At 35.0% G+C, this 26333-nt stretch overlaps 2 protein-coding genes across 2 annotated transcripts; one reads left to right on the top strand and one right to left on the bottom strand.

Moving 5' to 3' along the window:
- The first annotated feature begins 205 nt into the window (after positions 1–205).
- LOTGIDRAFT_231009 (hypothetical protein) lies at positions 206–2675 on the top strand. The gene is made up of 3 exons (XM_009051028.1): positions 206–316; positions 1109–1396; positions 1858–2675. The coding sequence occupies exons 1-3, from the start codon at positions 262–264 to the stop codon at positions 1926–1928; spliced, it is 414 nt and encodes a 137-aa protein (XP_009049276.1). The 5' UTR covers positions 206–261; the 3' UTR covers positions 1929–2675.
- A 551-nt stretch (positions 2676–3226) lies between these two features.
- Positions 3227–9587, bottom strand: LOTGIDRAFT_231010 (hypothetical protein). Its single transcript, XM_009051029.1, has 8 exons — positions 9474–9587; positions 9010–9093; positions 7748–7867; positions 6853–7263; positions 6398–6457; positions 5056–5175; positions 4224–4814; positions 3227–3719 (listed from the first exon to the last, which is right to left on the bottom strand). Exons 1-8 carry the CDS (start codon positions 9523–9525, stop codon positions 3658–3660), a joined length of 1500 nt encoding a protein of 499 aa, XP_009049277.1. The 5' UTR covers positions 9526–9587; the 3' UTR covers positions 3227–3657.
- Positions 9588–26333: the final 16746 nt, after the last annotated feature.

The following is a 26333-nucleotide window of genomic DNA, read 5'->3' on the forward strand; positions in this document are numbered from 1 at the left end:
CTTGTACCCCCCACGGGTGCTGCCGCTGATTGTAAAGGTCTTTCGTTAATTTCTAAAATACATCATCTAACTGTCAACAAAATACTGCGTTTTGTGAAAAAATGAACGTCACGTGACTGCTTTTTTGTCAGTAATAACCAGTATTAAGACACGATTGTGGAGAGATAAAAGCCTGGATATATTTGCTTCGTCTCCAATTCGGTGCGGACTAGAGATCGTTACGGTGTGTATCTGGACTGGGATGAAATAACATCTTTCGCAATGGCCAATATTAAAATCTGGATTCTTCTGTGTATGTTTTTAGCATTCGTTGCTGGTAAGGAACTGGCCTCTATTTTGTAGTTCTAGTGATATTTGTTTTTCCAGGGTTCATTTCAAACGGCATTACATCTCAATTTGAGTTGAAGAGTTGAAATGATTGCTCTATGCATATATTTAAATTTTATACTAATTTGTTATGAAATAAGAATAAAAAATTCAAATGTAATCGGCAACTGTATAGTGGCACCATGAGCTCTCTAGTTCAGTTCAATTGTTTTTGTGTTAATTATGTTAATAGATTCAGCATAAGGTGGCATTAAGAGTTCCCTAACTTCCAAGGGTTATTCTGTATCATTTATTTTCTCCTGTGATAATTGCAAGGTAGATACAGATAGATGCCTGGAAATTTGGAACAACATTAAAGCATCTCATTAATAAAGAACTTTTCATTTTGCATAAAGGCAAGGTTTAAAGTCAATGAAAGTATTGCTGAAATGGTTCAAAGGTGTTATTTAGAGCATTTAATGTCCTTTAAATAAAGGGAACTATTTGCGATGGTTAAGAAATCTATTATCACGAAATGATTTTGGATCATATAATTGAAGCGGTTTGAAAAGGGCGATGATTTCAGAAATCCCCTTGCAGATTTGCATCATGAATATTGTAAATATGTCCTGCCTTTCTTGTGGCGCTGCGATTTGTTGGAACTTTTTTTTTCGTTTTGTTTTAGTTTTTTCACCCGTTTCAATTTAGGGATTCAAATGTGTAAAACATTAAACGAAATGTTTATAGATTAAAATGATCTTTTAGACAAACTATCAATTCTTATGCAATCTCGATTTTTCAGTGAACCAGGCACAGTTGACAGGGTTGGCCAACTTAGTGGCTGGTCCCAAGGGCAGAATGTTAAAAATGCTGGCGTACAGATCCCCAGCCCTACAGAGAGGCCTGGCTACCCTACAAGATATGAAAATTGCTAAGAGACTGGGCTGCCACAGATCGCTGGATAACGAATCACCATTACGAGCTATCCTGCCCATGGGCTGTACCACCCAGAAAGATATTTGTCCATACACTAGACCCATGACTAAATGTTTACAAGTGGGAATTATCGGAATGTGCTGCCCATATTATGGTAAATATATTTTATAATTCTAAGGATTATTAAGACTTCGGGGACACGCAATGATTTAAATGTTGAATTGGATGTTCGATAGTTTAGAAGCTTTTTCGAAGCTTAATGGCGCACAGGACCTCTGTTTTTGTGAGCTGCACATAGCTGAGTATAGCCAAATTTTATTCCATTTTGCAGGTTCAAATACGGTGCACACGTTTTGGATACAAATACACACGTTGGTTCTGGAACATAGTACTGTTCTGTAAACCAAATACGCCTATTGTTGTAATGTAAATCAAACCACCGTTTTTGATTATCATTTCAGTAAGAACGGAATAGATCGAGCACATCTGTCGTAATAATGTAGACTCAGGAATAATGTCCGGACAAAAAGTCGGTGTTAAAATCGTCATTTACACACTCTTTATTAGGTTTTTCTATTGTGTTTTTTTAACAGATTGTGTTTTTGTATTTTTCAGTTAGCTCCAATTCCATCAAATCGGCAAAGATGTACGCAAAATGGAGTAAATTCTCCGAAATAATGGCCTAAAGACATGAATAACACTTTAAATCGGAAGTGAACGACTATAGAATTTGTTTTCAAACTCCCAGGCGTAGGAGCCGATAAGAATATCTTCTCTTTGATAAATTGATATGTGCTAATGTTTTGTTAAAGGGGCCCTTACATCAGAGCGATCACCAGTTGTGTATGGTTGCGAATAAGAATAACGGACATAAGTTTCGAACACAACTCTCATACAACTGAGTTTTGAGTTGCGTTCGATTCTCACGATCACTTGCTTTGTTCGCCACCATACGCAACTGGGAATCGCTAAGGTATGAGGGCACCTTTAAATAGTGCGTTGTATCATAAGTTCGAAATATAAATGAAAGAAAAGCAAAGCATGATCCTAACAAGAAGAATCTGGGTTTATGCCCCAATCGTAGATTCGGCTCATCATAAATATACAAACGGAAGTGACGCCTGGGGGCAATGGGATTTATTCTATTTATAAGTATATAAAGATATTTTTGGTGACATGATACTTGATGGATTATAGTCGATTGTCGATTTTCAAGTTTTGTGTCTTCGCCAAAGGTCAACCATTGACTCTAAAAAAAGGTAGCTGGTAAAACGGGCACCTGTCTAGTGAGAGGGCCAATATGTCAATATATCATTCATTATTGGTGGTGATATTAGGGTTTTTATTATTGATTTGAATCATTTATCATTGTACATCATCATCATCATTCATCATACATCCTGGATAATCAAATAAAACACAATTTGTAGAAAAACCATGTTATTCTTTCCCTGTCAAATACTTTTTAAAACTCTTTAGTGCAATGGTTGACAATAATGGGTTGCTGATTTGACAAGTTCGCACAAATTAAATTCACAGGACGTTTGTGTAAAAGTGTTTTGCAACGGGTATTATTGGTCCTGGCCATAAATGACTAGTTTTGTGAGGTCGGAATTGGCAATATCTTCAATGAAACGGACTGTATGGAATCCCCCCTGCCATCTCTTGTGACCTATACTAAAATGGGGTCTTACCTGTGGTTTGCGAAAGGATTGCACTTCATAAGACACTTTTATTTTTCAATATTTACAGTGTCAAGCTATTACGAACTTCGTCTAATACCTTGACTACAAAAGCCATCTTTCTTGTGTCTTGTAATGTCTTGTTTAGATTGTACGCTAGTGAACACAGCCAATCAAAGCCTAGCTTTATAAACTGTCGACAAAGGTTTGATTCAATGCTATTGCAGTCAAGCTATTAGATGCAGTTCGTAATACCACCAGAAGCAGACCGAGTCTTCACTGACGATGTAAAGATAACGTTTCAACAATATGATATATGTTTATTATTATAAAATTCAAAACATGTTAACAATTACACTACTGATAACAATTCTATATACAATACAATCGTATAAAGGATACAGTTTATTTACCTACATAGAGAATTTATCAATCTAAAACTCTAAACTCTATCAGTCGTGCTTGTCGGCTATATCCCTTTAAGGCTATTCCTATATCTTTATAAAAGGTAGGAACAATCGCTAATTTCTCAAGAGTAATAAAAACAAATGGTTACGAATAATGATAGTGACCATGAGTTTCGAACGCAACTTGCAACTCACAACTCAGTAATATGGGAATTGCGTTCGAAACTTATAACTAATATTCTTATTCGCAACCATAAACAACTAGTGATCGTTATCAGGCTCCTTAAACCTCTGATTGTGTTTTGAAGAACCATTTTTTAAAATGATTATTTGGCACCAAAAGATCTAGACAGGAACTGCGACATGATGTATCTCTCTGGGAGTTGAACTGAAATACAAGAAAATAATGAAAAATAATTATAGAAATAACCGTCAAATTATTGACCATGTGATGGGTTTTAAATCCGAACCACCGCTATTGCGAATATCGCCCTACTACGCCTAGATACACGATCCATTAATCCCTAAAAGAAATCATTTCTGGTTGTTGCGGTTGAGTGGTAGGGTTTTAAAACTCACTCAAAGGCATATAGAGTTTTAAAGTCAAAATACTATAGTAATGTTGGATAAGGTATGTAGACTCCCTGAATAGAGGGCACAGTCTCCAAACACTACATAAGTATTATCAGACACTCTGAAAGGGATACCGAGTCGACAAACCCAAAGGGCTAATTCATAAACATAATCTGTGTTGACAGTTATCGGCTGCAGAAGACCAGACCCACACCAGGCGATAACTTTCTATATATCTATCAGAGGCTGGAATAGAGTAAGATGTTTCGATCTATTTTCGCGACTGAATTTGATAAAAGGGAGATAACTGTGTACATACCCTTTCCATAACAGCACGTGCCGATTTTAAACATGGACGTCAAAACAACTTCATTACATTCTAAGGGGAATAACCTCTGTCGTAATTTCATCACACGGTCCAACATTTCAGCATTGATCATTTCTCCACCGCCGAATCCCATCATACCACTCATTCCACCGCTCATCATATTGGAGGGCGACATTTTGGATAACATAGATCCAATTCGTGTCTTCGATTCCGGAGTTAGCATAGACTGTAGAAGAATTTGGGTGTTCATTCTGGCAGGTGTGAATCCCGGTGTTTTGAGTTGGGCCATATTACAGTAGTTTTTGGTATTGGGATCTTGGCATCCATTTGAAAAGGCTGATTTTGCACCTTCCAAGATGTTGGCAGGGAGGAAAGCAATTGGATTAATACATCCTTCTTGTTCATACAATTGCATGATTGGGGCCATTTTAGCTGCCTTCATATTATACATCTTGGCTTGCATCTTCATCTGGAACACGTTCGGTGGTCGAAAAGCTTTAGGTGCGGACGATCCTTGAGATACGGCACCACTTGGTAACGAACCGGAAGTAGACGAGGTGGCCGAAGCTCCTGACTTACTGCCTATATAACAATGAAAAGAGAAATTGTAAAAGAGCCTATTAATGATATTGAACAGATATAAAGAACACCCTGTTCACCACTTTTTTTTGTCGGAGTAAATAGGCGTTGGATGTAAATACAGCCGTTTTGTAGCTTTTGTGTGTCGGGGATATCTGTAGCATCCATTTGCACCATTTCAACTACAGTGTGAGAAGTTTCGAATTCCATTTAAGATCTAAGTAATAAAACACCAAGGTCTTACCTAAGATACTTGAAGTTGGGTTTTTATGGATGGTTTGCTTTGAGCCGGTAGGGTGGCCGGAAGACTGGGAATTTCTTAATAACGATCCGAATACTGAATTACCTGAAGTCTTACCGCTTACTGAAACATATCAACAAAACATTATTAGCTGAGTGGACTCTCTGAATGGGATAATAAGTCGTGGACCCTTTACAAAACAAACATTATTAGCTGAGTGGACTCTCTGAATGGGATAATAAGTTGCAACCCTGTACGAAACAAACATTATTAGCTGTGTGAACTCTCTGAATGGTATAATAAGTCGCGACCCTGTACGAAACAAACATTATTAGCTGTGTGAACTCTCTGAATGGTATAATAAGTCGCGACCCTGTACGAAACAAACATTATTAGCTGTGTGGACTCTCTGAATGGTATAATAAGTCGCGACCCTGTACGAAACAAACATTATTAGCTGTGTGAACTCTCTGAATGGTATAATAAGTCGCGACCCTGTACGAAACAAACATTATTAGCTGTGTGAACTCTCTGAATGGTATAATAAGTCGCGACCCTGTACGAAACAAACATTATTAGCTGTGTGGACTCTCTGAATGGGATAATAAGTTGCGACCCTGTACGAAACAAACATTATTAGCTGTGTGAACTCTCTGAATGGGATAATAAGTCGTGGACCCTGTACGAAACAAACATTATTAGCTGTGTGAACTCTCAGAATGGGTTAATAAGTAGCGGGCCCTGTACGAAACAAACATTATTGGCTGTGTGGACTCTCAATGCCAAGGGTTTTGTCCAAAGACCAGGTGCTAAGAAGAATCCTTAACTATTAAACTAAGTTGTATCCTTGAAAAATTTAAATGTTCACCTCTCCTTCCCATATACCTCTCAGGAATTTACAAGATGAGCTCCTAGAATAAATTCTATGATGGAGATGCTGATTTCCGCAAGAGTGAGCATACCAAGCCTATCTAACGAACTGATCAGTTATCAGAATGGAACTCACAGTGAATTGGAAATTGGAAAAACATATTTCTAGAAAAGCTTCATAACTTTGATTATGGCTACCAATAGAATACACTTAATTTTGGTTTGTAAAGAGGTTTTCAAAACATTTACATGTGTATCCAGGACACTGATAGTTTCAATATGCACTATTCCAATTTCCAGTCAGACGTCTATGGTTCTTTTAATTCCACTATAACGAAGCTTTTATGGCGAAACTTTCACTGATGCTGCTAGTAATATATATACAAGAGTCATAAAACCTTTTAAGAAAACTTATTACAATCGCTTTAACATCCAAGATAATAAAAATAATATAGACAATGGTGGCTCTACTTACATGGATGTGATCCGAACATCTCTGGTAAAGCGTTTCCTGGCAGATTTCCTTGATTCATTCCTGAAAATAACAAGAAAGGAACATTAAAGAACGAAACAAAATTATAAGACACACTACTCCTTAGTTTAATAGTACCCACAAGTTACATTGTCATCGTCAGGTGAAATGAATTATCTTTGTCCCTAAGTGTTGCTAAATGAATAAGAAAGAAACATAATGTTATTAACGTCTCTTGATTGTAAACACTACACGACGTGAATCACCGGTGTTGTATTTAAATCTTATTTCTCAAAATGCTCATAATTCATATTAGGTCAACTAAAATCCGTTGACTTCTGGGAAACCTTTGCAGCTGGTCTCAAGGGGTATTGCCCCCACCCATTTCGCTTTAGACATTTCCTACATGCAACAGTGTATCACCTATCTCCAGTCTAAACATTTTAAGCGAGCTTTACCTGAATTGGAAGGTTGCTTCTGTGCTCTTTCTAGAGCTGCAATCATTGGGTCCTGGGTATGAGAATTGCGGGAGGGGCCATTGTGTCTGCTTCCACTTGGTTGAGGCAATGAGAATCCAGTGGAATCGTGGAAACTGCCCTGCCGATTTCTGCCTGATGAAGCCGATGGTGCAGGATCGTAGTTGCTGGTTTGGGAAGGTTCGGGAACGATATCAAAATATCCACCTTGGTTTCCAGACTGGTGTTGGGGGTTGAACCCAGTGCCACTTTGAGAAGATGTTTGACTTGGGTCATGGAAGTTTGATTGCACATTGGAGGGTGGACCACGTTTCGTGGAAGACTGCCCTGTGCTTCCGGTTGGTCCTCCGGAGATCATCTCTATCAGGCTGTGCATATCAAACCCAGGATGTCCTAAAAGAAAATAAAAATATAGTAGATCATACATAACGGCATACTCAATCAGGCTTCTGAATCATAATACTGGGTTTGCCATTATTTGAAATAGCTTCATAGTCAAATTTACCAATTCTGAGGGTGTTATATATTTACATTTACTGTTTTTCATGCTCATCTTATGCTGAGATAAATTACTCATCTTGAAAGTTTTGTGAATGGTAATCCATGAAGGAAAGTCGCGGTGCTGGTATGGTCCCCTCCACAATGAAAACCTCGCTATGCCACTCACTGTTGAATTGTAGTCTACTCGGAGATTCTGTTTTATAAATGTTTCTAGCTAAACTAATTTGTACTATTCCCTCCTCTTTACCAATAAAAGTGTATGATGATTGTACTAAATAAACAATATTAGCAATTTAGACTCTCCGATTGACAAAGCCTGGTAAAAAGTGACATCGAGTAATTTTCTTCATCTTCATTAATTGAGGCTGTACCTTACCTATGGTAGAAGACTGAGTGTTGGATTGATGGTTTGACGATGGGTTTTGATTATTGCCTACAGAAAGATGACCCATGATGTTATTGGATGGTCTGGGTCCTGATTGATGATGGTTTGGTGCTGAAAATATGGGAAGGCAAATTAAAGACATGTGTTAGGGTAAGACAGACAGCCAAATTTATGTCATACGAAACTACGTGTGGTTCAAGTTCTTACATGGAAATAACACACACGAACGTAGTTCACAGCCATTTTGAATCACAACCTCCACTTAATAAGTCGAATTCTTAAAAGGGGTGCAATATTTCAACACATCTTTCAAATCACATTTAAAGCCATCTCTACACCTTAAACTGTGATTTGAAGGCTTTGTTGAAATATTGCCTTTTTAAATTCGACTTAATAAGTCGAGGTAGAGATTCAAAATGGCTGTGAACTACGTTCGTGTGCGTTATTTGCATGTAACAACCATACGTAGTTTCGTATACCTACTGGACTGGGACAATTTCGGTTAATAGAGTTATCGGTTTAGAGTGGAAGAGCATAGAAACATCCCATGTACACATAAAAGCGTAAGTAGATGTCGAAGCATTAAAACAATGGATATCGAGTTTTTAATTAGATTTATGATTAATCGTTTTATTATACCTAATACAAGTCATTAAATAAAGTTTTCCAGTGATGCTAGAGGCTTATGATTGGTCAGAATTAGCGCACATCTTTCAGTTGTTTGAAATCATTTTAGTCAAGTATATATACAATTCTATTTGAAAAGAACACGGACAAATTGGCATCGCGTTTAAAGCTCACCTCAAATTCACAATGTAAAACTATTACGAACTACCTCTGATACCTTGACTACAATAGCCACCTTTATTGTATCACAAAGGTTTGTAAATGCAGCCAGTTATTTGGATTGTACGTATAGCGAATACAACCAATTGAAATCTTCGAGGGAAACATTTAATGACTAGTCTTTCTGTGGATGGTTATGCTTGGGTTAGCCAAACTCATGTAAAATTCACCAGTCTCGTGCGTGTGTACATTTACAAAAAATTACTATACGTAGAATTGTGTTGATTGGCTAGTTTCTGAGACACGTGGAGTCATGAAAATTCATTACCTCGTCTCGGTGCCTAATAAAAGCTGTAACAGAGACGCGATGATTATGTAATACATGTAATGTATACTAAAGAGACGATGCTTTGATCCTATTTGCCGATTTCCTCAAACAACTTGTAAATAAATCTAAATTCGCTTACCAAGTAAAGCTAGTAGAGCATCCTGTTGGTTTTGAGAAATTCCAACACTTGGTACAGGCTCTCCGAATCCCATTCCCTGACATCCTGAAATATAGACATATGAATTCTACAAAGACGTGTATTTTCAAAATATGGAAACAGAGAAATAAAAAACCTAACATGTCCCTGCCCCCTCTCCACCATAATCAAAAATACCCACTGCAGGTGCTAATAACATTTGGACTAAGAAATTATAGTACAATGACTAGTAGAATGACATGTCCCTGCCCCCGAGAATATACATGACACTCTTGCACGTGGCAATAGCATTCGAAACTGAAAATTTAAGTACAGGTGTGAACAAATTACCCACACAAAGTGATCAACGCCCACTAAAATATGAAAAAAATTACTGACTTTCGATGTTAGAATTTAATAATCAAGCATTGTGCCACACCCAGAATTAAATAGAAACAATTACTTACTTGCAGTGTATACAATGGCAGTACAATATAGTAAAAAAATAAGTTCCCTCATGGCCTATCTATAGTATCTCACGTTTGAAATGACCGTTACAGACGCCGGATCACACAGTAATGTTCGTTTATCTTCTTTCGGCGGTAGTCGTCTTCCTTTTTAAAACAAAAACGTACAAATCAACGTCATGTGTGTTTCGCAACTCATAATTTAATTGTAGTGTCAGGGGTCGAGACGTGCCATAATCAATCTTAGGGTCATTGAAGGGGATTTATTTACTCTTTTGTTTCGTAATAATTCATTATTTAGACTCCTCGTGCTGACCTTCTGGTCATTTACCCATCTGTCAATCACTGTTTATGACAGACGACAATTTATATTTTAGGGGTGATCAACATTTTTGATACATTTCTGACGTCATGGTCGTATGCTACTCATCTGCTCAGACTTCAAAGCGGCAAACGTTAAAAATCTACACTTCGTCAGACATCTTGTCTTTTGCTTACCAGCTAATACTAATCTGAATTAATTAGGTCCTTAAAAACTTCTAAAACTTTCAATACCCTTGGTTGATTGTATTACCCATTTTCCATCCTATTTTCACGATTTTCTCTAAGCTTTTCCCTGCAATGTTTTTCATGTCGGAGAATATAGCCTGACTGAATAGAATGACTTAAATTATAACTGTCTAATAAAATCTGTTCCACAACAAAGCGCCTCATTACCCCCAAAACTTGCCCCCAGGTTGAAACATCATGTTCTAGATGATGAGCATTAAACACAATCATCTTCAATGAAAGTCTGGTAACATTGAATAAGTCATCTTTCCTCACTATTCCAGTCAACCCAGTTGTAAATGGGTATTGAACAAGTCATCTTTCCTCATTATTCCAGTCAACCCAGCTGTAAATGGGTACTGAATAAGTCATCTTACCTCATTGTTCCAGTCAACCCTGCTGTAAATGGGTACTGAATAAGTCATCTTTCCTCATTATTCCAGTCAACCCTGCTGTAAATGGGTATTGAACAAGTCATCTTTCCTCATTATTCCAGTCAACCCTGCTGTAAATGGGTATTGAACAAGTCATCTTTCCTCATTATTCCAGTCAACCCTGCTGTAAATGGGTATTGAACAAGTCATCTTTCCTCATTATTCCAGTCAACCCAGCTGTAAATGGGTACTGAATAAGTCATCTTTCCTCATTATTCCAGTCAACCCAGCTGTAAATGGGTACTGAATAAGTCATCTTACCTCATTGTTCCAGTCAACCCTGCTGTAAATGGGTACTGAATAAGTCATCTTTCCTCATTATTCCAGTCAACCCAGCTGTAAATGAGTACTGAATAAGTCATCTTTCCTCATTATTCCAGTCAACCCTGCTGTAAATGAGTACTGAATAAGTCATCTTTCCTCATTATTCCAGTCAACCCTGCTGTAAATCAATACTGAATAAGTTATCTTACCTCATTATTCCAGTCGTAAATGGGTAGTGAATAAGTCATCTTTCCTTATCATTCCAGCTGTAAATGGGTACTGAATAAGTCATCTTTCTTCATTATTCCAGTCAACCCAGCTGTAAATGAGTACTGAATAAGTTATCTTTTATCATTATTCCAGTCAACCCAGCTGTAAATTGATACTGAATAAGTCATCTTTCCTCATTATTCCAGTCAACCCTGCTGTAAATTTATACTGAATAAGTCATCTTTCCTCATTATTCCAGTCAACCCAGCTGTAAATGAGTACTGAATAAGTTATCTTTCCTCATTATTCCAGTCAACCCAGCTGTAAATGAGTACTGAATAAGTTATCTTTTATCATTATTCCAGTCAACCCAGCTGTAAAGTGATACTGAATAAGTTATCTTTCCTCATTATTCCAGTCAACCCAGCTGTAAATGAGTACTGAATAAGTCATCTTTCCTCATTATTCCAGTCAACCCAGCTGTAAATGAGTACTGAATAAGTTATCTTTTATCATTATTCCAGTCAACCCAGTTGTAAATGAGTACTGAATAAGTCATCTTTCCTCATTATTCCAGTCAACCCAGTTGTAAATGGGTACTGAATAAGTCATCTTTCCTCATTATTCCAGTCAACCCAGCTGTAAATGAGTACTGAATAAGTCATCTTTCCTCATTATTCCAGTCAACCCAGCTGTAAATGAGTACTGAATAAGTTATCTTTCCTCATTATTCCAGTCAACCCAGCTGTAAATGAGTACTGAATAAGTTATCTTTTATCATTATTCCAGTCAACCCAGCTGTAAAGTGATACTGAATAAGTCATCTTTCCTCATTATTCCAGTCAACCCAGCTGTAAATGAGTACTGAATAAGTTATCTTTTATCATTATTCCAGTCAACCCAGTTGTAAATGGGTACTGAATAAGTCATCTTTCCTCATTATTCCAGTCAACCCAGCTGTAAATGAGTACTGAATAAGTCATCTTTCCTCATTATTCCAGTCAACCCAGCTGTAAATGAGTACTGAATAAGTCATCTTTCCTCAATATTCCAGTCAACCCAGCTGTAAATCAATACTGAATAAGTCATCTTTCCTCATTGTTCCAGTCGACCCAGCTGTAAATGGGTACTGAATAAGTCATCTTTCCTTATGATTCCAGTCAATCCAGCTGTAAATGGGTACTGAGTCCTCATTATCCCAGTCGACTTTAAATGAGTGCAGATAATCCAGGAAAGATCAATTCCAAGAGATCAAGGTACAGATAGGTAAGCAACTAGAATGAAACCATCCCAAGTTGTTAACCTAAATAGTTTTCTTGATTTCTTTCTCATGTTGACCTTCAATTCTGACATGATTGACCTCATATATCATTTACCTTAATTAATTATACGCCATTCGATTTTTTTAATTCCATTTTCCTGTGCCTCGGTCGTTTTCTAATTTGTTTTGCTAACGTTTCCAAATATGCACATAGGAGGAGTTCCCCGCGTGGTTTTTAATTCTCTTTTTTATTGCTACATAGGCCAAAGGACTGTAGCAGATTTAAATGTTTGAAGAATAAATAAAGCCTTCATCTCAAGACATTTGAGATCCGTTGGCTTATGGGGGCCTCTAACAGCCCTCAGGCTCCCGTCCTGAAGGAGCTTTAGGCATTTGGCCCTCGTCTAATCAGAATGACCTTTCTTTTTTGGACCCTCAGGCATTTTCTAGATACGCGCCTGCACCGCCGAAAATGTCAATATAATACCTCTGATTTCCAGTGGCTCAACTACATGAGTCTGGGCCCGTGAAGTGGAAGACTTCTTCCACAAGAATTTATTTTTACAAATACACATTTACATAGGAGAAAATAATAATAGTAGAGCTTATCTCATGATGCCGACAGTGTGTTTTGGATACGAAATCCTCACCAGGAAACTGATGGCTATGTCTGAATGAGCAGGATTTGATTGACAGAAAGATGAGGGGATCAGAATACAAGCTCGTGTATGATTAACATTTCCATTGAGAAAACAGATCCTAACTCGACCAGAAGTCGTGACCTTCCCATTCAGTCAATATTCAAATCACCACCATATTACAACCTGCATATTAATAACAGGAATCTCTGCACGTGCGAGGTCTTCAATAGCAGACGACACTTAAACACTCGGTACAATGATTCGTAATTTTCCGTTATTGGAACCGTTGGGCTCGCACATTCTATGAATAAAATGTAGAACTGCCAACTCTCACCGACTCTTTCAATTCAGTGACACAGTGTTCAATAGATCTTTACATAGAGTTTATTTTCAGTGGGTCAATAAGATGAGTGGAGCCCATGGACTTGAATGGATCTCCCGAGACGTTTGTTTATTACAATGCGCTCGACTGCATTATGAGATCCTCTGTAAGTCAATTTAATTCCTGTTAAAGATGGGTTTCCTTATTTTTTAGTGTCAAATTCAGCAAACTTTTGAATTATCATGGAATCTGAATCATATCATTATGTTCTTGTTGCATATAAGAGTTTTAACCAATCATAAATGTCCAAGTATATGTACAGTCTGGATTAACAACAAAAAACACCTTTCTTGATCGGTAACTCTGCTGGAAATTCTCCTCAAGTTAAGCTAATTATGAATTTATCATGGACATGTGAGAAAAACTGGTATTTTTCCAAATCATTAGAACACCTTTTCTGTCTATTCATATAGCCTAAGTATTAGTATTTTCATTAAATAAAAAATAAGGTAACCCATCTTTATCGATATCAGAAGGTGGAGTCTCCTTCAGTAGTGGGGCACTTGGGTAGTCCCTATGGTAGGTGAGCAATTGGAAATGAAATGAATGGAGATTAACGCCCTACTCTTCTACATCTATTTGGGCTAATGAAGACGGGCAACGCCTTGTAGGGTACAATGAGGAAAATTTTGCCAGGCCAGTGGCATTGTATTGAGAAACTGAACTGAGCTAGTTACAAGAATTCAGGTAAGAACGACACATAGTTTCGTATGAACTAGTTACAAACACTAAATGAACTAAAGCTAGTGGAAGCTGAAGTATGGGTGACCCCTTCCAGTAGGTAATAAAGCGTTAGTCAAACCACGAAATCACTGAGTGAATGAGGTTTCAGATTTTTTGGGACTGATTCTTTTGATATAACTATTTGGTTGAGGGCCGAGGTTATTTATTCCAGATACAGAAAAATGTTAAAGGAAAGGAAGAATTAAAAAAAGCGAGCATGGAATAAAGAAATTATGCGGTTACTTGCTGAAGACAAGACCATGTTTTGACGGCCGCCATCTTTTGTTGGCCACTTAACGACGTAATTAATTTTCAGTTCCGCAGCAAATTATTTAAGAGCACTGGAGAGGGTGATAATAATACGATGAATAGACATGCTCGTCTGATAATTCAACTGCCTGATTACCAGTTAAATTGTTAATATTAGCGGGCCAATATCCATTGTTTTATTCATGAGCTTGTCGTGAAATTGTTTTGGTACAATCAGCTATCTCGTGGCTCTATTCATCTCGAATCGGCTCTATGTGGGTTATTTCAATCTTACGATAATCCTTCAGTGATAGCTTATTCAAGCTAGTTATATTTATAAGGGGTTAAATTCGACATTGGGCTGATTTTTGGTTCCACTGGTAGTGACATTTTATCCTACGACAACTTATCGCCTTATTAATGATGACGACAATACAACTCGACTTAGCTATTACTCTAATACATGTACATAATTTAGCACAGCCTTTCAACGAATTACTTACTCAATGGCATTCCTTTTAAAAGAAGTATTGAGGATGATAATGCTTTTTGGTACTTTGGTTCGTCACCGAATTATTTTCACGTGTAATTTTGATATTTGATATTTAGGTTTGGCATACCTTTCAGAGAGTCCACATGGCTAAAAATGTTATTCAATACTCGTTTTTTTCTACATGTAATATTTCTTTGTTGTCCACATAGGGATTTTCTAATTCATTTCAACTTCCTTCAATGTTGATCTCGACATTGCACTCGGTGATTCTTTAAAACCTAATTTTCCTGAGTTATTCCAATAATTTCCTATTTATCATCGACTTTTATTTGTCGGGAATCAGAATTGTGAATAGCTTGATGTCGGAGGTCAGTCAACGATCGGAGTAATTAAATCGAGTCTAAATTCACCGTAGCCTTGCTCAACCCGACCGTGAAATCGAAACATATTAAGATTCTCTTCAATAAGAAGAAAGGGAAGTAACTGGCGTGATCGCTAACCGCAAATTACGTCACAATATTGGATTTTTAACGTGAAGTTATGGAAGCTAATGGTCACCTTTGACCTTCCATATTATTTGCCGATTTTTACAAGTTTTCGGGAAATTGGTTTAACCATAGTAAATGAATTGATGTGGGTTGAAGAAATGACAACATGAAGAAAATAAAAATGGCGATTATTAATCTGAACTTGCTTATTACTTCATGAAACTAATGTACCAGACTCAATATTTATATGCGTGTCCATTTCACGATATTGAAGACTTGTTATATTATCATACTAAATTTTCCGACAATTGTCTGAACTGTTTAATTAAATTTCTTCAAAGGGACCACCATCTTTAGTCCATGCAGTTATTAGAGGTTTCTTGTTTGGGTTTTTAATTGCTAATATTTAAAAGATAGCACTTGATAACTCTGAAACTGAAGCCGAGTTGACAGTCATAATCGCGAGGTGATATCATGTAATACATTAAAATATGACCGAGGTTCTTAAAGTCCGAAAGACTCACAGAGACAATAAAGGTTTGCGTAAATCCACCAGATAGTTTTGGCTTCTAAAAATGAATTTTTAGTTAAAACTTTCAGAAGAAGTAAATGACACTCATCTTGTTAGTTTTGTATGTAGTTTTTGTTAATTTGAACAACTAAATTTTTCGACCGACTGTCCTTTTAAAGTAGGAAGAGATGTTAATTGCTGTACATAAAAAGAAAACCACTTTACAATTCCTTAAAATTGTGCTCTACATCACATTAACGCCTGTATTTATTTTTGAATTTAACAAAAAATTATAAAAAACATGATGTCAAAACCGTTATATCTTAAATGTCAGATCGGTTTAAAGCAGAAGTCGGTGCTTGTATCCTTCCAGAAAAAGACCATCTACTGTCACTCTGAAATTCATTCGTTCGTTCGTTCAATTTCGTTTTTATCGAATGAATAACGTATTAACCTCCATTTTACGTTTTCATGTTGGAGATAAAACTCTAGTTCACCGATTATCCTAATAAGAAACAGTAGGGCGTAAAACTCCATTTCATTTCAAAACTAAGAGACCACCTCTAATCCTTCCTGTGTAATAGTGATCTGATGAATGGTGTTTGGTTTTATTTCCCACCTGATAATACAAATACAAATACAAACACTCATTCTATTCATCTCTTTCGACGTGCGAGTGTAACCTGCCCTCTTGCCCCGACTTTACTCGAAGAACGCTCTATCAGATACATTGATATGTTGGATCTACAACCAGTAGGGGGTGGGTCATTTGAGCATTGGGTTTTCAGGTCTGTGAAAGGTTTATTTTGAAGTGAAAATTAAATCCACCTATTGGTCAAAATTTTTATATGAAATCCGTTAGTTTCTAGAGACATCTGACAGACCGCGACCCACAACCACAAGGCGATGCTCATCATTCAAGGTTGTGAACAATGAAAGTGGTCATGAATTTCGAGCGCAGAGCACAACTCGGTTAAATGTTCGCTATAGTGAGCGTGTTGAGCCCCTTTACAAAAAACGTTTTGTCTTGACTTCTGTTACCAATTTATTTGATGCGACTCTTCCCGTAGACGATCCAAAATGCTACAAAACGTTTTGAAAACTTATAGATGGGTTCCCATATTTTCATTTATTGAAATGGAAATGTTAATACCATGAATAGAAAGTAGATGTGTTCTAATGACTTGGAAAAATACCAGTTTGTCTCACATGTCCATAATTAATTCATAATTAGCTAAATTAGAAGAGAACTACCAGCAGAATTCCAGTGAGTGACCGATCTAGAACAGTCATAAAGTATTTGGACATTTATGATAGGTTAAAACTCTTAATTATATGCAATAAGAACATAATGATTTGATTAAGAATACATGATAATTGATAATAAACACCAATTAATCAAATAGTCTACTTAATTTGACACTAAAATATAAGGAAACCCATCTTTAAAGCAGAACAGAACGCATATAGGACCGAATTCATGACAACTCTCTTTCGAACCATGTTGACCTGGTCCATTGGACATTTACACCAACCTTCTTTAATCCGTTCAATTCAATCGCCGATACTTAAAAAGAAAAAAGGGGCTCGGTAAAAATGGCGGTGTAAACTGATAAATGGAATATTGATGAGTAAGATTGAAAGGGAAGTTGGACAATAAGGTTTTTGTCATCCCCTTCACATCCTTGAAAACTCAACCAACAATAAAATCGAATGTGTAGGCTTGAAATTCAGTTACACTTTATATGAGAAATTATATAGGAGTCGAGGTTCGGATGTACTCAAGGATGGAGGCGTAACATCGTAATGCGTATTTGTATCTGTGAGCTAGTGTTTATCACAACGAGTAAGTGATATATATTACTTATCAAACCCTCAAATCAAAAATTGATATTACTGTTAAGAGAAAAATCAACAATTAATGGTAAGCCGGATTCTCTCAGCTGTAAAAGTATAACACAAGCCGCGTATTGGAATATGAATATGTGTATTTTTGCTGCTTAGTTTATTCTGTGGTCTTCGAATGGATTTAAGAGACTGTATTGTTTCCCGAAAATACTGACCGTGGAATCAAAAATTAGGAATAATTATCCACAGGAGCCTACTAATGTCCAGTTTGAAAGTTTGTGTCCTTCTGCCTTTATTCGGTTAAAGTATTGTGTTTGAAAAATCTAGATTTTATTTGTGAAACAAACCATGCAGGAACTGTCTGGAAGTCTAAAGTTTTCAATGCTCACCCTATAAGACAGGTTCCAGGACTCAATATTAAAAGTGGATTACTGAGCTATAATGTGGATCAAAACAGGTTCGTTTCAAAATAAATAAGAAATTGATTAAAAATCGATACGTAATTTGAGATTTCATATTTCAAAATAGGGGGTATTATTTTCACAAGTAAACCTGTTATTGCGTACTAAAATGATTCAGATTAGAAAATTTCACAATTCAAAAATATGTGCTGCTTCTGAATAAATTTGATATTTTTTTTAGAATAGATTTGCGGTATTCATCGCATTTTATTTTCGTGACCACCTTGTTAAATCGCAATATACAACCTCAATATTTTAAGTGAAAATTCAGAATTGAAAAACTTTCAAGGAGTGACTGTCTATTGGTAGAAATCAATAGATATTTATATTTTGAATACAGAAGTTTTTTCTGTGTGAATTGGACAACAGTTTTTATTAGTGATTTATTTTTCTGATCACATAACAGAGACATACTATAACGAGTACACATAACGTTTGTGTTAAATTGTTGCTGTTTCAATCTTCCACGTGTACCGTGGATTACAATCTCAATTAGTACCAGTTAGTATTTGAATAGTCAAAATATCAGCAGGTTTTGTGCAACTAATCTCACCTTATTCGAAAAAATTGATAACGTGCGATTATTTTATTTAAAAGAATTTTACATTGCAACACAGAATATTAAGACTTACTTCTCCTTAATCGATAGGACAAGAAGTTTCAACAATTTACATCATCTATAGTTCACAGAATATAATTTATTTTATGATGTTCTCTGTTGATTAAACACAGCGTTTCAACAATTTACATCCTCGTGAGCTATCAGAGTGTACGTGACCCAACTTGCTAATTTGTTTGTGTGAAATATTAAACTGTAAAAATAATTGTTATTCGTGGACAAATCTAACTGTGAATACAACCGCTAAAAATACATGCTGATTAGCAAAAAAAAGTGAAAAAAAACCAAAATAAAGCTAAAATTAGGTACTAATATAAAATTTTGTCTGGTTGATAATTTGTTCAAGTAAATGTATAAATCAAAAAGTAAAGCCACACAAGTTGATTTGCTGAGCAATTAGCAAACAATATTTAAATATACTGGAAAACATCCAGTTCCTAGCGACTGATAATTGGGAAATTAGCAACTATATTTTGATACGAAACAAAATTAAGATATATCATAATCCTCCATTGGAATATAAGTGACACAAGTTATAGATAAATAAGACAATTATTATAGGTATATACTTCTAGAATATTTATTATTTTCAACGTTTTATTGTGGTTCTCACACTGTCATCAGATATTTAATGTTAAAGTATCCCCTGGCAGGAAATTTGGTGAGCAAACACAAGTGTAATTATTAGAGGAAAATATCTTATATAGAAGCATCTCCGAGTCCACCGAATAGAGAGAAACTACCGTTATTTGAATATCAAAGACGCCTCGTGATTGGATGGCTAAACAAATTAGCATAATCCAGTACAAGTGGTATTAGTGGTCGAGGCAGGCTGTAAATTGAATGTTGTGGGCTTCAATACAAGACTAGTGTGATATACAACACTTTAGGCCATAATAATTATTCTATTCTCCCTGTAGATTGACAGCTAATTTTCTCCACACGGCAACTGTCAACCAGTTTTTGACGAAGTTTTCCGCATTCGGAATCGTAACCCGGCAATCGTGACGGACGGAACAATAAGAGTAATATGGAGCAATATGCAATTTCTATGGAACACACAGGTACGTGGATATTTTTCTGTCAATTTACATTCACCTCGTTACTTATCACCCGGTTGCATTCTTCGTTTGTGGTGTCACTGGGTGTGAAAAGTGTCACGAAGACTGCGAAACGTGACTGGAATGGTATAACTATTTGGTGATATAAAATCATAACGAACCATTTCTGTAACGTTTCAACATTTTACAATAAATCATAAAGACTTTTTACTTTTCAACATTCAACGTTTCAAAATTTTACATCGCAACACTGAATATTCGAACATCCTTATCGTCTGCATAAAAGGTTTCAACATTTTACATAAAAATATACATACGTGTTATTTTCTTACATTCAACGTTTCAACATTTTACATTGCAACACAGAATATTTGAACATCCTTATCGTCTGCATAAAACGTTTCAACATTTTACATAAAAATATTCATACGTGTTATTTTCATACATTCAACGTTTCAACATTTTACATAAGAATATTCATACGTGTTATTTTCTTACATTCAACGTTTCAACATTTTACATTGCAACACAGAATATTCGAGCTTCTTTATCGTCATGAAAACAACGTTTCAACATTTTACATAAGAATATTCATACGTGTTATTTTCTTACATTCAACGTTTCAACATTTTACATTGCAACACAGAATATTCGAGCTTCTTTATCGTCATGAAAACAACGTTTCAACATTTTACATTGCAACACTGAATATTAAGATTCGCTACTACTAATTGTCATTAACGCAACGTTTCCACATGTAACATTACTTGTTAGAACTAGTTACTATTTTATTGAATACAACGTTTCAATATTTTACACTGCAACACAGAATATTAAGACTTACTTTTTCTTAATTGATCGAATACGATGTTTCAACAATTTACATCGTCTAAAGTTCACTGAATATAATTTAATGTATAAAACTCCTTATACTGATCAAATAAGACGTTTCAACAATTTACAGCGTCTATAGCTCACTGAATATAATTTAATGTATAAAACTACTTATATTGATCAAACAAGACGTTTCAACATTTTACGTCAGATTAAACTAACATGAATATGCGTAATCTTTCATTTTTATTTCCTTAACGGTATTGAATAGGAAAATTTGCAAAAAAAAACCTTATCATTAGAATCTTATTTTTCCTATATCGTATTTGTATTACAAAGTGAAATGACATTTTTTAGCACTATTTGAACAGTGGTATTTCTATATCGCTCTACAATTGATGTTTTTAGCACTATTTTAACAGTGGTATTTCTATATCTCTCTACAATTGATGTATTAAGCACTATTTTAACAGTGGTATTTCTATAACTCTCTACAATTGATGTATTGAGCACTATTTTAACAGTGGTATTTCTATATCGCTCTACAATTGATGTATTGAGCACTATTTTAACAGTGGTATTTCTATATAGCTCTACAATTGATGTATTGAGCACTATTTTAACAGTGGTATTTCTATATCGCTCTACAATTGATGTATTGAGCACTATTTTAACAGTGGTATTTCTATATAGCTCTACAATTGATGTATTGAGCACTATTTTAACAGTGATATATCTATATCACTCTACAATTGATATATTGAACACTATTTTAACAGTGGTATTTCTATATCACTCTACAATTGATGTATTGAGCACTATTTTAACAGTGGTATATCTATATCACTCTACAATTGATGTTTTGAGCACTATTTTAACAGTGGTATTTCTATATCACTCTACAATTGATGTATTGAGCACTATTTTAACAGTGGTATTTCTATATCACTCTACAATTGATGTATTGAGCACTATTTTAACAGTGGTATTTCTATATCGCTCTACTATTGATGTATTGAGCACTATGTTAACAGTGGTATTTCTATATAGCTTTACGATTAATGTACTGTGCACTATTTTAACAGTGGTATTTCTATATAGCTCTATAATTGATGTATTGAGCACTATTTTAACAGTGGTATTTCTATATCACTCTACAATTGATGTTTTGAGCACTATTTTAACAGTGGTATTTCTATATCTCTCTACAATTTATGTTTTGAGCACTATTTTAACAGTGGTATTTCTATATCACTCTACAATTGATGTATTGAGCACTATATTAACAGTGGTATTTCTATATCGCTCTACAATTGATGTATTGAGCACTATTTGAACAGTGGTATTTCTATATCGCTCTTCAATTGATGTTTTGAGCACTATTTTAACAGTGGTATTTCTATATCACTCTACAATTGATGTATTGGGCACTATTTTAACAGTGGTATTTCTATATCGCTCTACAATTGATGTATTGAGCACTATTTGAACAGTGGTATTTCTATATCGCTCTACAATTGATGTATTGAGCACTATTTTAACAGAGGTATTTCTATATCACTCTACAATTGATGTATTGAGCACTATTTGAACAGTGGTATTTCTATATCGCTCTACAATTGATGTATTGAGCACTATTTTAACAGAGTTTTTTTCTATATCGCTCTACAATTGATAATATATGTACTGTACCCTAGTTTTTTTTTAGGAAATGATACTATTTTAAGATAACCTATTCATAATTAACATCTGTAAGTTTCTTAACCTTTAACTCGCACTTTGTTTATCATATCCTTTATTTTCTGACCGGTCAGTAATATATAAAAACAAATTTATAATTGCTTAAAAGAAGTTGATAATTCAAATACTTTGCATTATTTTTGGATCGAGCCATTAACTCTGCTAACCATCTTGCTACTTATTTAGCTATACTTGTATCCGACTAAAAATACCCAGCAGGATGGAAAGAGAGGACAAAATAATTAGGATTTTTAAGAAGAAATAGGTGTTTCTACGTGAGCTCTATATAAGACAGTATTTCGAACATTTTAAAAAACATAATTGAATAGGTAAAATAATTTCCAAATGGTGCTTCCTTGTTTTTTTGGAAAAGTTTGAGCGAGTCGTGTATTTCTTGTCGTATTTCTATGAGATACATGTTCACTCCAAATGGGAGAAGTAAGTATACTAAAACAAAGATGCTGATATCAAAATTCAAGAAAAATCACACTAAGCAAAGACAAATGTTGCTGAAAATACCTATTGATAACTTAACTCAATAAATATCAGGAACGATTTTTATTTTTCGAATGGTATACTAATAAAACAGAAATGAAAGTAGATCAAATTACCGGAAAATCAATTCCTTTTTTAAAAAAAAACATTGAATATTTGAGTCTCTGTCTTCTCTGACAGAATTGAAGACAGAATTTTAAAAAAATGAATAAATAAAGTAAGATTACGAAAACTAAATAGGCAAAAGTTGTTAATCAAATTTCAGGATTGGACTATACCCGAAAAAAGAACGAAACGCCCTAATGTAAAAAAAAGTTATTGTAGGTTTTTGACTATATTGCTAAGGATCAAATAGGGCATGCACTGAACGCTAATGTCACGGGTGCTAATGGGATAACGACTATGAAGTATTTAGGGATATGGTCGCCCTGGGGGTACGACCATAGCGGTAGAAACTTTACCCCTTTGATCGCTCCGGGGGTGGTGATTTATGTGTTTATTTGATGTTCAGCCCCGAAAACAAATTCGCGTGCATCACTGCGAGGGGTAGGGATAAACATTGGAGGCTACTGCTCCTGTATCATAAAGTATAGACTTGTTACGTGTTTTATTGATTAATCTTCTGTCAGCTTCAGTCGCGATTAATGAGGTTGATGTTATCTCGATGAAAACTATATAAAAAGGAAGGTATGGTTTTTGGGGGATTATGGAATTATTCAATCGCGATTTGATTTCAAATGCAGATCATTTCATAAATTGTTTAAATTAACGACGATATCTAATTATTCCGTTTGATATTTTATGCAAAACTTTTTTTTGCACATGGTTGCGTGTTTTTCTTTTCAGTTCAATATGTCGTAATTATAGAATTATTAGAAAAATTAAACCAAAAGAATTCTACATTGTCCTGAATAACGTCAGTGACTTTAGATTTTAATTTAATTTTCAATTCTTCATATCTTTTTTTACCTGGCATTAAATTTTGATTTTAAATAAATGGAAATATGTGTCGCAGTTCCATACGAATCACTTATAACCCTAAATGGTCTGTTTATATTTTTGATACTAGATTTTGTCTAGTGTACCGAATAATCAAGTCTATTTTAGTTTTAGATATTACATTTTGTTTTGTTCTGTTTAGTTCGCTGTATGCTCGAGTCTATTATTATTTATTCTTAAACATAGACTCGGTTATAATCTGACAAATAAACAAAATACACAACAATAAAAGTTTATGGTATAAAGTAATTAACTAAACCAAAGATTGTAGACAACAAAACGCTTATTATTATTATTAATAGCTTATATTATACCTAAAGGTCGCTTAGACCACATATTTTTACCCTAACAACTTCCATATACAACCTACACTTTCTTATACATATCAATATATTCTTTTATACACGTATATAACGGAATCTCTTCACGCTCTAATGGCGTCACCCCGGATACTCGCCTCTTACTCTACATACTCGCAACGTCAAGTTCATCCCTTTATACTTCCGCTCTTGTAAAGAAAAAGAGCAACGACGTTCAATATGGCTTCATCATTCATTGAAAAATAAACCTTCATTCAAACCTCACAAAGCCGATTATTGCGAATTAACTCCGCTACTTAAAACACTCATAGAAGTTTGAAGCAATAAATTTTACAGTTTTTCGGCGACTTTTCTACTTTTTACGGGTTAGATGTTAAAGATGGGTTGAATGAATTAAACTTTATGATTTTATTTCTTTATTTGGCTCTTTATTCTTTCATAAATTATCAGGTCATGACTTTTAACTTTTTCTGTCCAAATCTAAAACTCATTATTGTAAACTAAATACAATTTTATCTTTCAAACAATATTTTGTACTAATGATTATTTCATGGGATTTTGTTAGTCATGCGGGTCGGTGTTTTTAGTGCATTATGCTGCGATGCCAAGTAAACGTTCAACTTTACTGATTTTTTTAGTAGGATATAAAGGTAAATGCTTAGATTAATGAAAACTAGACTAAAATCTTGACAATTGTATCACTTACAATGTTTGAACGTCTTGATAAAAAGTATCTTAATCGTTAATTTGGAGAACGCGAAAAAATCTAGAAGGTTGGAATGAGAAACGAAGTATTATTCCATAAGCAAATCGTTTGATCGGTAGTTGAAAATCAGATCTTCCTAATATTACCATGTTAAAATAATGCTGAGTGAACACTTCATAGCTGTGGACGTCTCGATAAATTTACTCTGGGTTACTCTAGAGTAGTGGTACTCTATTGTACTATTGTCTGTTTATAGAAACACCAAACATCATTTAACTCTGGGTTATATTCTAGAGAGTGCTCCACTGTTGTACTATTGTCTGTATATTGAAACAACAGAAATCACCTAACTCTGGGTTATATTTTAGAGAGTGGTCCAGTGTTGTACTATTGTCTGTTTATAGAAACACCAGACATTTAACTCTAGGTTATATTTTAGAGGGTGGTCCACTGCTGTAATATAGTCTATTTATAGAAACACCAAACATCACCAAACTCTGGGTTATATTCTAGAGAGTGGTCCACTGTTGTACTATTGTCTGTTTATTGAAACACCAAACATCACCAAACTCTGGGTTATATTCTAGAGAGTGCTCCACTGTTTTACTATCTGTTTATAGAAACACCAGACATTTAACTCTGGGTTATATTTTAGAGGGTGGTCCACTGCTGTAATATAGTCTATTTATAGAAACACCAAACATCACCAAACTCTGGGTTATATTCTAGAGAGTGGTCCACTGTTGTACTATTGTCTGTTTATAGAAACACCAAACATCACCAAACTCTGGGTTATATTCTAGAGAGTGCTCCACTGTTGTACTATAGTCTGTTTATAGAAACACCAGACATCACCTAACAATGGGTTATATTCTAGAGAGTGGTCAACTGTTGTACTATTGTCTGTTTATAGAAACACCACACATTTAACTCTGGGTTATATTCTAGAGTGGTCAACTGTTGTACTATTGTCTGTTTATAGAAACACACATCATCTAACTCTGGGTTATATTCTAGAGAGTGGTCAACTGTTGTACTATTGTCGGTTTATAGAAACACCAGACATCATTTAACTCTGGGTTATATTCTAGAGAGTGGTCAACTGTTGAACTATTGTCGGTTTATAGAAACACCAATATCAATATTTGGAGTTTTGTTACGTACAATATTCATTCATAAAATATTCATTCAGGTATTCATTCATTAATTCAGGTATTCATTCATTCATTCATTCATTCATTCATTCATTCATTCATTTATTTATTTATTTATTTATTTATTTATTCATTATTCTTTCATTCATTTATTCTTTCGTTCATTTATTCTTTCATTCATTTATTCTTCCATTATTCATTCATATTTCCAATCAATCATGACTGGGTTAACTAATTCAATTAGATTCCATTCATTCATCCGTTCGTTCTTTCTTTCGTTCGTTCATTTATTCAGGCATTCATTCAGGCATTAATTCATAAATTCATTTATTAATTGCAGACTGGCTAGATCAATGTATTGACCCCAATAGAAGATCAAGTAATGTGAGTACAAGCAGTACATTGAGTCCAGATAAAA

This window comes from Lottia gigantea (assembly GCF_000327385.1).
Source record: "Lottia gigantea unplaced genomic scaffold LOTGIsca_16, whole genome shotgun sequence".
NCBI classification, from domain to species: domain Eukaryota; kingdom Metazoa; phylum Mollusca; class Gastropoda; family Lottiidae; genus Lottia; species Lottia gigantea.

Bases quoted from the DNA above. Each gene is read 5' to 3' on its own strand.
- LOTGIDRAFT_231009 (XM_009051028.1), top strand. From the start codon at position 262: ATGGCCAATATTAAAATCTGGATTCTTCTGTGTATGTTTTTAGCATTC. The intron at 317-1,108 runs GTAAGGAACTGG...TCGATTTTTCAG, and splicing joins GTTTTTAGCATTCGTTGCTG to TGAACCAGGCACAGTTGACA. The intron at 1,397-1,857 runs GTAAATATATTT...TGTATTTTTCAG, and splicing joins AATGTGCTGCCCATATTATG to TTAGCTCCAATTCCATCAAA.
- LOTGIDRAFT_231010 (XM_009051029.1), bottom strand. From the start codon at position 9,525: ATGAGGGAACTTATTTTTTTACTATATTGTACTGCCATTGTATACACT. The intron at 9,094-9,473 runs GTAAGTAATTGT...TCTATATTTCAG, and splicing joins TGCCATTGTATACACTGCAA to GATGTCAGGGAATGGGATTC. The intron at 5,176-6,397 runs GTAAGTAGAGCC...GATATGTTTCAG, and splicing joins GATGTTCGGATCACATCCAT to TAAGCGGTAAGACTTCAGGT.